The sequence below is a fragment of the Rhodamnia argentea genome, chromosome 7, assembly GCF_020921035.1.
Source record: "Rhodamnia argentea isolate NSW1041297 chromosome 7, ASM2092103v1, whole genome shotgun sequence".
In the NCBI taxonomy this organism is placed as follows: domain Eukaryota; kingdom Viridiplantae; phylum Streptophyta; class Magnoliopsida; order Myrtales; family Myrtaceae; genus Rhodamnia; species Rhodamnia argentea.
This window is the reverse complement of record NC_063156.1, coordinates 13,728,011-13,742,894: the sequence shown is the minus strand read 5'-3', so window position 1 is coordinate 13,742,894 and position 14,884 is coordinate 13,728,011. Positions and strand designations below refer to the sequence as shown.

The window sequence follows — 14,884 nt, the reverse complement described above, 5'->3', positions numbered from 1 at the left end:
TTTTTGGGACCCTTCTTTGCTTTGCATCCTGATTGAATTCCGCTGGTGCAAGTTGACGACAGAGTCCTATTCCGGACTTCAATAACCCCTCAGCCGTGCATCCCGCAACCTGGGCCGGGTGTTCTACGCAAGTCAATTTGGGCCGACGTTTGCTCAACGGACCGAAGCTTAAGACACATCTTTCTTTTTAGGGATAGCGGCATAAATGACCTCTAAACTTTAGCTTAATTTATAATGTACTCTCTGATTTTTTAATATATTTAATGTGATCTCTGAACTTTATCCTGACGTGCAATGTGATCCCTAAACTTTTAATTTTTCCAATATGATTTCTAAATTTTTGGTAAATGTTCGGTTTAGCCCCGAACCGAGATGAAAATGTACAATATTGTCCTTTCATTAATTCAAATTCAAAGGCTACATCGAAAATTTTCATATAATTCAAGAACTAAATAGAACGTGTATCTAAATTCCTTTAGAGATTACATTGAATATTTTCTTATAATCTAGGGACTAAATTGTTCATGTACCAAAAGTTCATGAACCAAATTGAACAATTTAAAAGTTCACGGACGACATTGCACATTGGACTAAGGTTCCGGAATCACATTAAATAAATAAAAAAATTCACGAATCCTATCCTACATTTAGCCAAAGTTCATGAATAATTTGCGTCATTTTTTCTTTTCCTAACACGTGATACACAAGGCTTGTGTCATCCGTGAAACCTAATTAACAATGTAGGCCTGACGAAACGCTTCACCCAACGTGGAGTAGAAGTAATTTCAAGCGCCACACGTCAGATCAAGGTGACTTCTTGTGCTTCAGAACCTGTTTCATTTCAACATGAACTAAATCTGCAGGCATTGGACCATGAACGCTGTCTAGGGCAAATCAAATCATATCATTTATCTGAAAAACTATACAGCACTTTTGTTGTCCACATCTTTCTTCAAAAGAAAAATGCAACAGAATGTGTTTTGTGTATAACACTTGGTCCGTCATGGACAGTATAAGCACACAATGATTTACTTACATCGAACTTCCATCTTTCCTCTTCCTGCATCACTTACAAGCTCGGCCTTCCCCTTTCTCTGAAAGGCGTGATCGTGATAACCAGCCCGGGATAGACGTCGTCCGGGTCGTATATGTGCGGGTTGTTCTCCAGAACGAAAGGGTCCTCGCATCTCGCGCTGATGGTCTGCAGCGTTTCTCCTTCCCGGACAACGTAGATCTCCTCGCACGGCACGTCGCGGTTGATGAAGTTCGCGTTGGCAAGAGTCTCGACGCCAGCGGCGCCGGCGACGAACCGGCTTTCGCTAGTCTCTGAGCGGCTCCAAAGGAGCGCTAACGCGACGAGTAGGGCGAAACACCAGCAGCATTTCCTCTTGGCCATGACTACTTGAATGGAAATGCTACAGCGGAGGAACTGAGCTTTGTTTAGTATCGGCTTAATTGTTGAAGCTGTGCCTTAAAGAGAGGTTTTTTAAGGCTTCTTAAAGCATTTTGGTCTGGTTCTGCTCATTTATGTTTACTATGAACGAGGTACGACGTTGTTTTCTTTTTCGGTGTTGTTGGAGTGGGAGTTGAAAAGGTTCTTTCAACGTAGTAGGTAAATCGTCGTATCACCACTTTTATTTTTAGTGTTTCTACTCCATCAGTGGCCGGAAAGACAAAGTAATCAAGCCATAATCAGATGTCAGATCAATTATTATTTGCATAAAAATTTGGAGGAAATGATAACTTTGTCTCCAAAGAAACTGCCAAAGTGGATAAACGTTTGATTAAAATGCCACAGATTCTCTTTTTAAAAGAAGAACAAGAAAAAAAAAAAAGATAGTGATAAATTTACGTGCGAGTTCCGGCATCGCTTTATCGAAATAACTTTGAGAACCACACTCTTTCTCGGGAAAATTGTTCAAAAAAACTATTACGCTTTTATCAATTTAGTCATGAAACTTTTAATTATGTCAATTGAGTCATAAACTTTTTTTTTCGCGTTTTGTAAATTTAGTCAATTTGACTAAATTTTGCCTGAAAATCACTATAGGCTAGCTTACGTGGCACCACCGATATTGATATGAAAATTTTTTAATAATTTTTTTAATATTTCTTAAACTTTCTATATTTATTTATTTTCCTTTTCTTTATTTCTATTTTTTTTTCTTCCTTTCTTCCTCTAGCCGGTTGTTGGCCTCTAGCTGGTCGCCGGGCCTCGCCGATGGCTGACAATCCGTGAGAGGCGAGGGCCGGCTAGGTCGATCTTGCCTACCTCGAGCAAGCCCCGCTCGCCCTGGACGAGGCTCGACCTTGCCGTTGTTTTTTCATTGTCCAGATTCAATTTAGGTTATGCACTGCATTCGTCCAGCATTTCTCACTTGAACGAGACGGTTCGACTGCATCACTTGCCGGCATAATAAAGGAATGTGATGGGGAAGTTGGTAACTTGGAGAGATAATAAATGATCATGTCATTGCCGAAACGAAAACGCATGTCGCACGTGTGATTCTTGGAACATCACATCACTGGCCCAAATTCTTCTTCTTCTTCCTTTGTTTTTTTTTTTTTGCCACACGTATGGCAAGCAAAACTCTTCTTATCAAAAAAAGGTTGACTTCATGGATTCCCCCTCGACTTTAGTGGATTGTAACACTTTACAACCCAATCCAACTTGGTCTCTGTTTGTTATTTGAGTCTTCTAACCTTAATTTGATTAAGCAAGAAGGGCAAGATTGACAAGGAAAGCTTTCAAAGGAAAAATTGTCTTAAAAATTCTAAATTTATTATACGACGGCCAATTCAGTTCTAAATATTTTAATTTTGTCAATTTAGCCCTAAAACTTGTAACAATTTGCCAATTTAATCATTGACCTTTCAATTTTGTCGATTTTATCCTAAATATTTTGACAATTTATCGATATTGTCATTTTGGCTAATTTCCCAAATAAATAGGTTTAGGACTAGATAGAAAAAAATTCCATAAGTTTTAAGACTAAATTGACAAGTCGTCAAATGATTTAAGACTAAATTGGCATAATTGAAAGATTTAAGATAGAATCGGCCGCCGTGCAATATATTTAGGACTTTCATGGACAATTATCCCAAACTTTCAAACACGTAATCAAGATACCAAGCATCACTTTATCACAACTATAACTCGGAAACTCTGATCATTTCGTTACCATAACTCAAGGTGTCTCCATGTACATTAATGAAAAGGGAGAAAGAAGAAAACTGAAGAAAGATCACAGAATTTCCAATGGATGATCACACTTCTTAGTCTTGGCTACCTTGCCGCATCAGAGAGGTACATGACTTGCCACCATTCTCTCATTATTTTCTTGAACAACACCACATCGATACATGATCAATAATATCAAAAGTCCCCTAAAGTCAGGTGCAAGTTCAACTTCAAAACCGTTGAAAACCATATTCAGACAACCACTGACCATAAATCAATTCGATGTTGAGCATGCTAGTGCTGCTTTGTCTATCGCAAAAGGATAAGAACCATGTGGAATTCCTTAAATCTTCAATTTCGGACGTTATTCTCTACCTCTGGTGGACGTTTTCAGAGCAAATTTGAGCTGCTTATCTGCAAAATTTATAACGATTACCGCCTCCTGTTGCATGGTCATTGGCAACGAAATCTACTTTCGATCGAGAGAGAGATCTCTCAAGCATGATATTGGTCGGCATTAACATACCAGCACAAACTTCAACTAGAGCTCTCCCTGCCTACCAGTCAGCGAGACTTACATCAACCTAATCCATCGAGTTCATTGATCATGATCCCACGTGGATCTCACATGTGAAGCCCACATCATCAACGGTGGAGATTAGCTTAAATCGATGGACACGAGTCCAAAAAGTCTTTTCCCTACTACCGTCACCAGACTATCGAGACCAAAAATAAAAACACGAAACAAAATGATGCTCCGTAAATCATTGGTAGTCCGCCGTAAAGAATAATCATTAATGAGAGAGCAAACGAATCGTTGTTACACAACCTTCTCTCTCAAATCTGAACCGTACAAGTATTAAATACAGATGACACCATTAAGCTCAAACCTCCATGGGGAGTTTTATTTGGCCTCTCTTCCCTCTGTTAAACAGCTTTCTAGCCCCAATTTGAATTACGGGACCGCTTAAGTCTTTGCAGGAGGTTAAGTGTCTTTGTCGTGCCTCCTCTGCAGTCCACAAGTTGGCTCGAAACACAAAGAGATCAAACCAGCCTCTTCAGGGCTCCTTGGCTACATGGCTTCTGAACGGAAAGAGAGCTCCCATCGAGATGCGACCTTCTTGTTCGACCTCATCTCGAATTTGATCACCTTTTCTCTTACCTATTACAAATTGATCAGCAAGTGATGGTTAACTACAACCACCATATGCCGAAGCAGAAAGGAAAAGAAAAGAAGAAAGAATCTAAGCATATGAAAGGAGAGAGCATTCATAAAAGATATGACACTTAAATCCTAGAACCAGAAAGTAGACAAATAGAAAACTATAGCCTTTAACGGGCAAAGCTGATGGGATTATATTGAACATCCTAACCTCAAAAGCTGCTGTTCCAATGCCATCTGCCAGTTCAGACACCCAGATGAACTGGACAGTAAAATATTGTCCTTGGATCCGATCATTCATAGGACCAAATAAAACTAACATCAGATGCGCAGTTGCCCATTTGTTGTACAGGGAATCGTACCACAATCCCATCCTGAAGGGCACAATAGCTAATCCCAAATAATCCAGAAAATCTACCCCCGCCCACTCCACCCTTTTCATTCCCATAGAATTCCTAGAATACCCCAGATGCACCCAAGCATAACCCTGCTTTATCACATCAGCAAGACAAATAATATGTACCAAAATGTTCCTTTGCATCATGGCATTGCAAACAGCTATTGCATCTGTAAGGCGGTAAAATAATGTGGTAGTTTAATCTAGCACTTCCATGTAAATTTTAGCCAGACCTATCAGCATACGCACCACAAAACTAGATGTACTCATCTGTTTACTGCCCCAACATACCTAATCAAACAAATAGGCGTCTGAACAACAGGTTACCGGCATTGCCTGTAAACACCTCATTAAACTTCACGTACGTTTAGCTCTTCAAGTTTGGCGACCCCAAAATGTTAGCAGCTGCCTTTGTCAGAGTGCCCTTGGCACCACTAGCCACTTGCCCGGGCCCATTCCTTGTATTAACAACTTCACTTACTGCAACTGACCTCTTTATCTGCAAGCATGCATCCATAAGGGGAAAAAAATTGAACTGAATGTCATAGCAATGATTAAACAGAATAATTCCTGTAGAAAGAGCTATATTTATACTGATTATGAATGGCAATTGGATAACTGAAATGGATGCGGGGACGCAAAATTACAATTATCTAGGAGAAAGTGCTTAAGTCGATAATATTCCGAACGAGGTTTGAGTCGTATGCATAAAGGTCCTAACTATGTGCTCGTGAATTTCCATTATCCAAACCAGACATCCTGGTCAAGTATCTGAATAAGTCGTGGAATTACAAACCAGAATACAAAGTACTATTCAATCTAGAGAAACTTTTGCACTAGAATAAGCTATATCTGGGTATGGCTACCAGGGACCTGGGTACGGGCTTGATTGCAGAATAATCTTTCAACAATGACAAAAAAATGCACCATATACATAGAATATGGCATTTTAAATTGTAAAATGTCCGCATTAAGCACCTTTCAAGATTTGAGTGCATCTACTTTTCTCATAATGCTTCATCCAATAGAACGGAACACATTAGTTTTCCACAAAGTTCTCACAAGACAGAGCACCTTTCAAGATTTGAGGTTTTTACCTTCTTTTGCGTTCCCAAAGCCTGAGACAACTACGAGTATCATGTCCTATAAATAATTAATAACGAAAAAAAGCTAGTATTTTTGTCCTCATCTCATGATATGATTAGAAAATGTCAGATTCAAAAGATCGTGCATATTACACATCGCCAATTGTGTTTATGCGGGTTCAACACAATATGTCTAGGCAAACAATTTTGCCAAATGAAAATTTAGTCAACAAATTTAACAGGCCTGAAATTTTTCGATAAACCGATCATGCTAAGAATCAACAGTTTCATAGTAACAACCAACCAAGCTAAGAATCAACAGTTTCATAGTAACAGCTTTACTTACTATCAACCTATAACAAGTATTCTATACAGGATCATAATATTAAAGGAACAAAACCTCAGGACCAAAACTTACCACTGCAAGCCGCTCCTTATGTATATCATTTGTCACCTGGAAATAAGCAAAATATATAGACAATCAGGAAAATATCAGACAAAAGTTTCCCAGAAATTTTCCCAGACGCACGACACGAAGAAAAAAGATGCCGTTCATTTCATACTACTCCTAAACATGGTAAAATAAATGCTAAGAGCATTACCGGTTTCCGGTAGCTCTTGACCTCATCTGCACTGAAACCAGGGAGTGTTATATTCCAATTCCTTTCTGTAGGAAGGAATAGAGAAGTTAGAAAATTATCCAGTTAGGATCGAAAATTCTCAAAAGTAAATTGCAGAAACTTTTCCATCCAAACAGACCAAGATGTAGTAGTATGTCTTTAGCTTCCAATGAGGTAGATTTGCGATGCTTGGCTAAAGCGCAGCCAAAGGCAGTGATCTGCTCAACGAAAAGATGCACATCTATTAAACAATTATAAGTACAATAAAGTTAGGGGCACGGAAAATCCAATGAAGACTAGCTACCCCTCAAGCACCTTATCCATCCTAAAAATTTATCATGAGGATATTCAGGAAGAAAACATTATCATGTGAATATTTGAAGGTGAAGAATAACGTCACAGAACTGGCTTCTGCGAGAGGACATGGAAGACAAAAAAGTCAGCTCCAAAATCTTCAAATAAATACTAGATAACCAAAAACCCCAGAGACATGAGTCGCCCATGTGCCATCCACTAGACTGTGTCTAGAATAATAAAATCTAGTCATTCCTTACACTGTCCCCTCGCCCCATGTATGCTTTTCACTAAATTGATATCCTTGCTACACAGATAATTGTTCTCTCACAAGCAACAAGTCTATGACAGATTGACAAATACTGGCTTTGAAACAGGTGAGTACGAAGAAGACATGAAGGATACAATTGCTTACAGATTCAACAAACTCTTCTGCAATGTCCACAAGAATATCCTCCACTTCAGGTTCCAACTTCTCTGATGGATCAATCTTTAAAATTGAACAGCTGTTAATACTTAAAGAAAGCATAACTGAAACTTTAGAATCAAATTCAAAATTGGAAACAGTTCAAGCTATAATGAGGTGCTAAAATATACCAAGAGAAGGCAAGAATTAATGGGGTCTAAGGAACAGTATGATTTCCTAATACAATATACCATACAGGAGGTTGAAAAAGAAGTATAATGAAGCAAAAAATTTCCGATAGTGTAGAATCATGTCCACGCTAAAGTTAATGCCTATGTGCGAATGCCTTATTTTCTACATCATCTTCTCAGTCCTCTTCAGGTAGCCACTAAGAATTTACAATGGTTTGCAAGCACTTTCAAAGGTCCTAAATAGGAAACTACTAGAGGTGGATCAAGTATTACATTATAAAAGAAATGAACGTTACCTGGTTTACTAGTTCATGGATACTTCTTTTACTAAGAATCCTGTTGCAAGTTTCATCACTTCCCAAACCAGCTGTTTTCCCATTCATGGGGGCCTTGATAGGTTGTGCTTGCACTGTTGCAAGAGAAGGTTTTTGTGCACCTGACCCTTGAATTCTTGAATTCTGTTGATGTGGTAAAGATTGTGGAGCCCTTGATGGTGGAAATTGCTGGCCATGTTGCTCCTGTGACTGATTTGATTGAGCAGGTTGTGATGGGCCAGGTGATGTGTACTGTTGCTGTGAACTGGTTGATAAGGGTGGATGGTGTTGCTGAGGTACATGCGTTCGTTGCTGCAAGGACTGGGGATTCATCTGTGGTCTATAAGAAGGGGATGGTAAAGGAGGTTTTCCTTGAGAAGTAGATGACAACCATGGTTGATTAGACGACTGCATGCTTTGTGATGTGCTCGATGAATGCGAAATTGGAGAGCCAACTGATGAGCCTCTCAATAGGCCATGTCCCTGTACATTCTGGACAGATAAGAAGAAGAACATAAACAAAAGAACTCATAAAGAAGCTACCCAAACTTCAAAACATAAGCATCACGAAGTGTAGTAGAAACCAATTATGCTCAAGTTAACAAACCATAGTTGGACAGAGCCTATGGGTCAAACAGAATAAAAAATGATAAAGTTGTGCATTAGGAAGCTAGCACAATATAACAAGCAATGGAACTAAGAATAGAATGTAGATAGAAAAGAATCACGCAACAAACAGGTGGTATTACGTAAATAACATGGCAACATTTTCGATTAAGCAAGAAGATAGCAAGGTTCTAACAAGTTATCATTACAGGTGAAAGCATGGCCCTGGATAGATAATCTAATGAGATCAATGCTGGCAGAAATAGGCTTGCATTGCAGATCAACTTATGAACAGCGGAGGATTTGCAATTTGACACTCAAAACTACTTAGAAATCATATCTATTGGCCGGTGACAACTTAAGTGAAGAGATACAAATCAATGGTCAGTACTGGCATAAAATAGGCCATAAAGCACAATTACACTGACACAACAGTGTGTCCACTTCTGAAGAGCGACCACAGCCTGCCCTATTTCTTGGCTCGACAGCAAACACAAGATAAGGCAAACTGGCTGAATGTTTGAGGATCAATATCTCAAGTCGCTTTAGGGAGTATTGTATTCATGTGGGGCATTTGTATTTTATATATCTAAGAATATAGCCAAATTCCATCAGGAAAAATTTGTTGCTACCTTAAGTTCTTAATGAACACAGGGCAACAACATTATCTGACTGCCTAAGCCAGGTGCCCTGAATCAAGGTGGGTTGCTCTTGGCGAGCAATTCGAAAGTTCGCACAAAACCAACTCCAATGAGAAAAAAGGGTACAACAGAGCCTTCAAATGTTTGTGGCGATCAAATCAAAATAATGTTGTGCCAGCTATAACCCATAGATCAAATGAATTCACTAGAACTGCAAACTACTGTTGCTGTGTTCTGACCCAAGTCCCCACGACTGCTCTTCTCCGCCTCTGGTTGATTTTCATATCTAATTCTACTACTATCAAACTTGACTCCTGACAAACTAAGAGAACAATACAGATTTGGCACCTCAAATGCAAATTTATTTATTTATTTTAAATAAATAAAAAAACCAACTATCCATAAATGTCAATGCATCAACAAACAATACAAGAAACAAAGCAAAGAAATGACAAGATTATTCCGAGTCACCACTGAGCACAGACTTGAGAAGACGATGGGGGCTGATTAGTTGGGGAAGGCGGAGGTCGAATAGATGACTGTAGTGGTCTCTGTTGGTGAATACCACCCGGCCTCATCTGGGAGCCCGAACCGATTGATCCCATTGCCGCCACCCCGTGCGTGGACGGACGCACCTGGTTTATTCCAAACAAAGGTGAAATCCCCGAAAACCAACAATAACGATTTCACGGCAAACACCCTGAAACGTCATCACCTTTCACAGAGGAGCACAAAAACAGCATATTACTAAGAAACACACCTGAGAAGTGCTCGCACTAGAGATTGAATCGGGCACATTAACCGAACCTCGACCCAAGCCACCAAAGTGTTGCCCTAACGGAGACGAGAACGGAGCCGCCTGCGGAGGAGGGCTCGCGTGGTGCGCTGGCACACCAATGGCAATACCTCCTCGCTGAGGAGGCACCGCAGCTGCCGGTGCTGTCGGTGAAGAAGAAGAAGACGTAGACGACGAGAGATGAGAAGAGAAATGCGTTAGGTTGGACGGAGGCTGTTGCCAAGGCCTCGTTAAAACGGGAGGCTTGGGATGTGAAGGGCTTGGAAGAGGCTGAGAGGCTTGTGACTGTGAAGACGACGGCTGCGCGGACTGTTGGAGTGGCGGAGTCGGTGGAATCGAGGGTTTGGGGGTTGGATTAGGGTTTGGGGACGCAGGAATTGATTCGGTGGAAGTAGAGGAAGTCGCTGCGGGCGCCGGAGGCGGGAGCGAAGAGGAGGAAGGCGATAGCTGTGGCTGCGGTGGAGGGAGGTTCTCAGCCGAAGGCGGCGGCGGCGGCGGCGGCGTGCCGGTGGTGCCGGTTGTGGTCGGAGGCTGCTGCTCCATGAAAATTTGGTTGCCCAGTGGCTAGTTGAGAGTTGGAACCATTAATAGTGCTTCGGGCCAGAAGCGATTCCGGACCCGATTTCTCAGTTTACCGGGGAAAATATGATTATCCCAAAAATGGGAGTGAATATTTTATTTCTAACTTAATGTGTATTTTTATGATTTAAAGATCTTTTTTCACGAAAAATATGACATTTTTGAAAAATATTTTTCAGAAAGTTGTTTTTAAGAAAATAACGGTATTTTTCTATGTTTCGTTGAAAATTTAAAAACGAATCGGAAAATATCTTTCGCCGTTAGGCAAGGAAAATCAACTTTCACTATATATATCTTTTAATAAATTTTTTATTTTAAAAATTTTAATTTTTTAATTATTTTTTTATCTTTTTTATTTTGTTTTTTTATTTCTTTTTCTTTTTCCTTTCTTCTACTTGCTAGCAGTGATCGCCGAGCCTCTTCCCCAACTAGCAAGCTCGAGGCTCACCGGCCAATGAGGCCCTAAGGCTCGGCCTCGCTCGAGGATGGAAGGCAGGCCACGAGCTTGCTAGGCTAAGGCCAAATCTAGCAAGATCATGGAGGTTTGGGCTCGATTTTCAATCTGTTGTAGAGCGTGAATCGGGCGAGATCAAGGATGAGGCTATCGAGCTTGGCGTGCTTAGAGTTTCTAGATCCGGTGAAGTTGGCGAGGCGAGGTTGAGCGAGAAGAGCTTGAAGGCACACTTGGGATTGGGTTCCACGTTCTTGGTATAGGCCAAATCAAGGGCAAGCATGTAAGAGTCTTTTCCTTAATCCTTAATCAGAGCTCTGACATCCCAAGAATCGATCAACACTAGTTACGAGTTCTGGTTTCATCCGATATTGTATATTATTAGAGGGCGCATTAGTAACTAAAAACAAGTAGCAGTTATACAACCACAATTAATAGAAATGGCATGCATAAAAATAAATGGCAAGCACGCCTAATAGAGTATGGCCTTACATATGATTTACTACATGCATAACATGCATTAGTAACACACATAGACCACGCAAGACCAAAAATATCCGATATTATATATACACCGGCTTAGTTACATTATCTTGTATTAAAACAACATCACCAAATACACCGAGAGGATTACAAAGGAAAGCTACTCCGAGTACTATTCGCCATAGCCACGATTCCCATCATCCGTGAGCTCCAATGTCGTCATCCAAGTCCATTACTTCTCAAATGGGAAGCCTATCCGAAAAAGGGTAAAGTCAACGGGAGTGAGTCGAGACTCAACAAGTAAGGCGTCTAGCCAAACGACTAACCTAGCCGAATCACCATTCATTTAAGCAAAAATCAACAAGCAACAGCCACCGAGATAAATAACGAAACCCCCACAAAGCAACCAGATAACGAATACGGCTGGTCAGATTTCCATTGGAATCAACAATCGAACTACGGAACCCCCACGAACCGCGCCTCTATGCTCACAGCCAAATCTTTCTTCCTTCCCGTCCAATCAAAACTTTCACAGACAATCCCTTAATACCCATGGCCATAACTTGCTTCTAGGCTTAATCCTTAATCCCCATCCATATGCCCAAATTCACCTCACTTCAACTCATCTTAAACGGGCAACAATCAGGACGATCCATTTATAATTTCCGTTTTACCCATAATCCCGATAACCACCATTAATCAACAGAAACTGCAAACAGACCACGAAACATCAAGAGCACCTCCTCAAGATACACGGCCAAACACGCTCTCTTTCAATTAACTTCAATCTAACGACAATTAAGAGGATCAATCTTCGTATTCGGGTTACCCATGACCCAAAGAAGCTACATCGAGCAACGGATCATTTGTACCAACTCGTTTTCTCCCCCATGCATGTGATACGTCCCCGCGGTATACCCATTTCCAAAATAACTCAAAACGCCAAAACAAACTGTAATCGAACAGGATAGTAGTTAGGATAGAATAGTTACTTGCCTTAGATCAAGGCACGAAGACGAACGAGGATTGAATTGCGCGAACCGTGGGTCCTTTCCCTCCTACTTTGGTGCAGCTCAAATTCACGGCATTCCAATAACTTCTTCGACGATCAGCCCCTAGATTTGAATTGCCCACGATCTTAGGGTCACGCACAAAGAAATGGAACTCGATTCGCTTTCCGGACGAGCTCAAATCACCATCTTCCTCCTTGCGCACATGAGTAGCACGAAAAAGAGGGAAGAGAGTGGGCGTTCAGGGCTCGAGCACAGCTTGAAGACTCAAAGATCCACCGTTGACAAGCCGAGGTGTCGTCGGTGCAAGGACGTCGGCGTGAGAGGGCTTCGGGCGAGAGAAAACTGAGAGGGAAGAGAGAAAGAGAAGGAGTTCGTAGGCTTTCCCCAAGAGAGAAACGAGAGAAAATGAGGGAGGAGAGAGACTGTGGTATAAATGGGGGCTGTGGATCGATGGTGGAGTGCCTATGGTGGTTTAGGCGGTACTTCGCGCTCAAACCGCAAATCAAATTAACGTCAGACCGATTTCACACATCAACACTCCATTAAACACAACACAAGCGGTCCTAATAAAATTACCGCGCTCAAACTTCATTCTTAATTTCAAATATAAACTCCACCACTCCAAATAATTAAATTCCCAATTCGACGATTAACCGTTCCGCTCATTAATCCAATTGAGTAAAAATTTAGGGTATCATAGAGCATCGGGGGTTGGAGGATGAAATCGGCATCGGAGAGGGAGGCGCCAAGCAGGGGAGAGAAAGGATCAGCCGAGTGGGGGAGGGTCTAGTGGCGGAGGGCATGGTCTTGAGCTCGTGGAAGGCATATTTGCAAGGGGTGTGAATGGCAAAAGGGTAGAGAGATCATAACAAGAAAGAAAGGAAATAATTTTCCCCAAATTTAAAAGGATATTTTCCGTTGACCACATGTTTTGCCTCCAAACACTAGAAATTGAGAAAAATATTTTTCGGGAAACAAAGCTAGTTTTGTGTTATGCAATCTAGTGTTGTTTTTTTTTTTTTAGTCAAATTATGCAATCGAGTGTTGAGCTGCTGAAGAGTTTGGTAAGTTTCAAATCCGAAACTTGAAACTACCATGTCAAGATCGCTTTCCAATTTTTAGAACCCGAAGCTATATTTTGGAACCGACCATGTCGATCGGTCCAGTTGTAGGGTCTTAAAATTGGAACTAGCCAATTCACTTTTTTATATTTCTTTATTTTCAATAAAAAAAATTTCCAATTTTTAACTTTTTTATTTCTTAAATGACAAATTTTAGTGAAGCATCTTTTTATTTACAACCGAGGAGTAGTTACACCAAAATAGTAGAGCAACAAAACGACAAGAAGTACAATGGACAATAAATAGAAATATAAAACAATTGTGAAGTGGCCGATTCATCTATTGTTGAGCAAAATGAAAGTTAAAGCAACAACATAAACTCTCATCTACCAAAAGTAACAATCCATGAAAGATGAAAAAACTAAGGCATCTTCAGTCATGTTATTGTGGAGTGTTGAGACTTGCAAAGATTGAAAGAATTGAATTCTTTGAAGGAGATGGAGATCAAATAATCTATGCCCTCGAAAAGTTTGCTCCATGTGCCGGCATTCACCAAGTAGGAAAAATATTGGATGCCGCCAAAAGTCATGTAGCACGCCATTTAGCCGGAGAAGCGATTTGCGATTCTCATTATTGTAAGATACATAAGCTTCATCCCAAAAAGTGCAAGAACTTCTGCTTTTTTTTGTTTTTTCAAATGCAAGAACATCTGTTGGATGAGTATGAAAGATGTGCAAGTTGATTAGTGGTTCCAAGATGGGAATGTTCTAGACTTGGAACCTAAAATCTATCATGTCGGGATCGATTCTCAATTTTTGAAACCCGAAACATATCCTATAGAATGGTCGGGTGTGGTTGGTTTGATCCCATTCCAAGGTCTACCTTGGATTAGTACTCACTACTAATGCAATGAATTTTTCAAATTATTCTATATGCTACATTGCTAACGTGACAAAAAAGGTAAATGATGCTAATATCGTGTCAATTAGAGAAATGAGATAATAATAATAATAATAATAACAATAATTTCATCAAATTGGTTATATTGCGTAAATAAAACAACCCCCCCCCCTCCTCTCTTTAGGTTTCTCTCGCCCCGCGTAAGGCACACGTCATTGCTCATGGAGCTTGCTCTAAGACTACTATAGAGAGAGAATTCCAATCGTTAAAATTTAAAATGTTGGTGTCCGATTTGTTAAGAACTAATTTGGAAGATCTCAATTTTGATAAGCATATTATGAATCCTCCATTTTACGGCGCTATTTCTACCTTCATTTTGATTAAGACATTATCTTTTCCGTTATCTTATCGAAATACCTTAGTTTCTATCTTCAATTTTTTTATCGGACCAAAATTACTATTAGAAGTATAAAGGGAAAATTATCTTTAGGACTCTTGAGGCTTATTTTGTTGCTAATTACCAATGTATAAATACTTCTTTACTGAATAATACGAGATTAACTTTTCCCGCCCCATGGTATCAAAGCCTAGTTGAAACCCTAAACCATAGAGTAGCCATTCACTATCATCAACCACCAGCCACCACTGTCGACCACCAACCCCTTCCAACCACCGCTTGAGTCAACGAATCTCATCAGAATCTC

At 40.3% G+C, this 14,884-nt stretch overlaps 2 protein-coding genes across 5 annotated transcripts; both read right to left on the bottom strand.

The window, feature by feature from the left end:
* Window positions 1–1,069: 1,069 nt before the first annotated feature.
* Window positions 1,070–1,396, bottom strand: LOC115726963. The gene has a single exon (XM_030657066.1). The coding sequence runs from the start codon at window positions 1,394–1,396 to the stop codon at window positions 1,070–1,072; it is 327 nt and encodes a 108-aa protein (XP_030512926.1).
* A 2,613-nt stretch (window positions 1,397–4,009) lies between these two features.
* LOC115726966 (transcription initiation factor TFIID subunit 12) lies at window positions 4,010–10,314 on the bottom strand. Of its 4 annotated transcripts, none has more exons than XR_004013627.2 (9): window positions 9,658–10,314; window positions 9,383–9,532; window positions 7,633–8,142; window positions 7,155–7,229; window positions 6,585–6,663; window positions 6,428–6,492; window positions 6,244–6,279; window positions 5,032–5,239; window positions 4,010–4,343 (listed from the first exon to the last, which is right to left on the bottom strand). XR_004013627.2 is itself a non-coding variant. In XM_030657068.2 (8 exons), the coding sequence occupies exons 1-8, from the start codon at window positions 10,234–10,236 to the stop codon at window positions 5,108–5,110; spliced, it is 1,626 nt and encodes a 541-aa protein (XP_030512928.1). In that variant the 5' UTR covers window positions 10,237–10,314; the 3' UTR covers window positions 5,029–5,107. The 4 variants fall into 4 exon arrangements, 1 of the variants encoding a protein (XP_030512928.1); XR_007199220.1 differs by lacking the exon at window positions 4,010–4,343 and adding an exon at window positions 4,367–4,910; XR_007199221.1 differs by lacking the exon at window positions 7,155–7,229.
* Window positions 10,315–14,884: the final 4,570 nt, after the last annotated feature.

Excerpts from the sequence above, each read along its gene's own strand:
- LOC115726966 (XM_030657068.2), bottom strand. The coding sequence starts at position 10,236 with ATGGAGCAGCAGCCTCCGACCACAACCGGCACCACCGGCACGCCGCCG. Across the intron at positions 8,143-9,382 it reads AGCCCCCATCGTCTTCTCAA|AATGTACAGGGACATGGCCT; the intron begins GTCTGTGCTCAG and ends TTATCTGTCCAG. Across the intron at positions 7,230-7,632 it reads TCCATGAACTAGTAAACCAG|ATTGATCCATCAGAGAAGTT; the intron begins GTAACGTTCATT and ends TCAATTTTAAAG.
- LOC115726963 (XM_030657066.1), bottom strand. The coding sequence starts at position 1,396 with ATGGCCAAGAGGAAATGCTGCTGGTGTTTCGCCCTACTCGTCGCGTTA.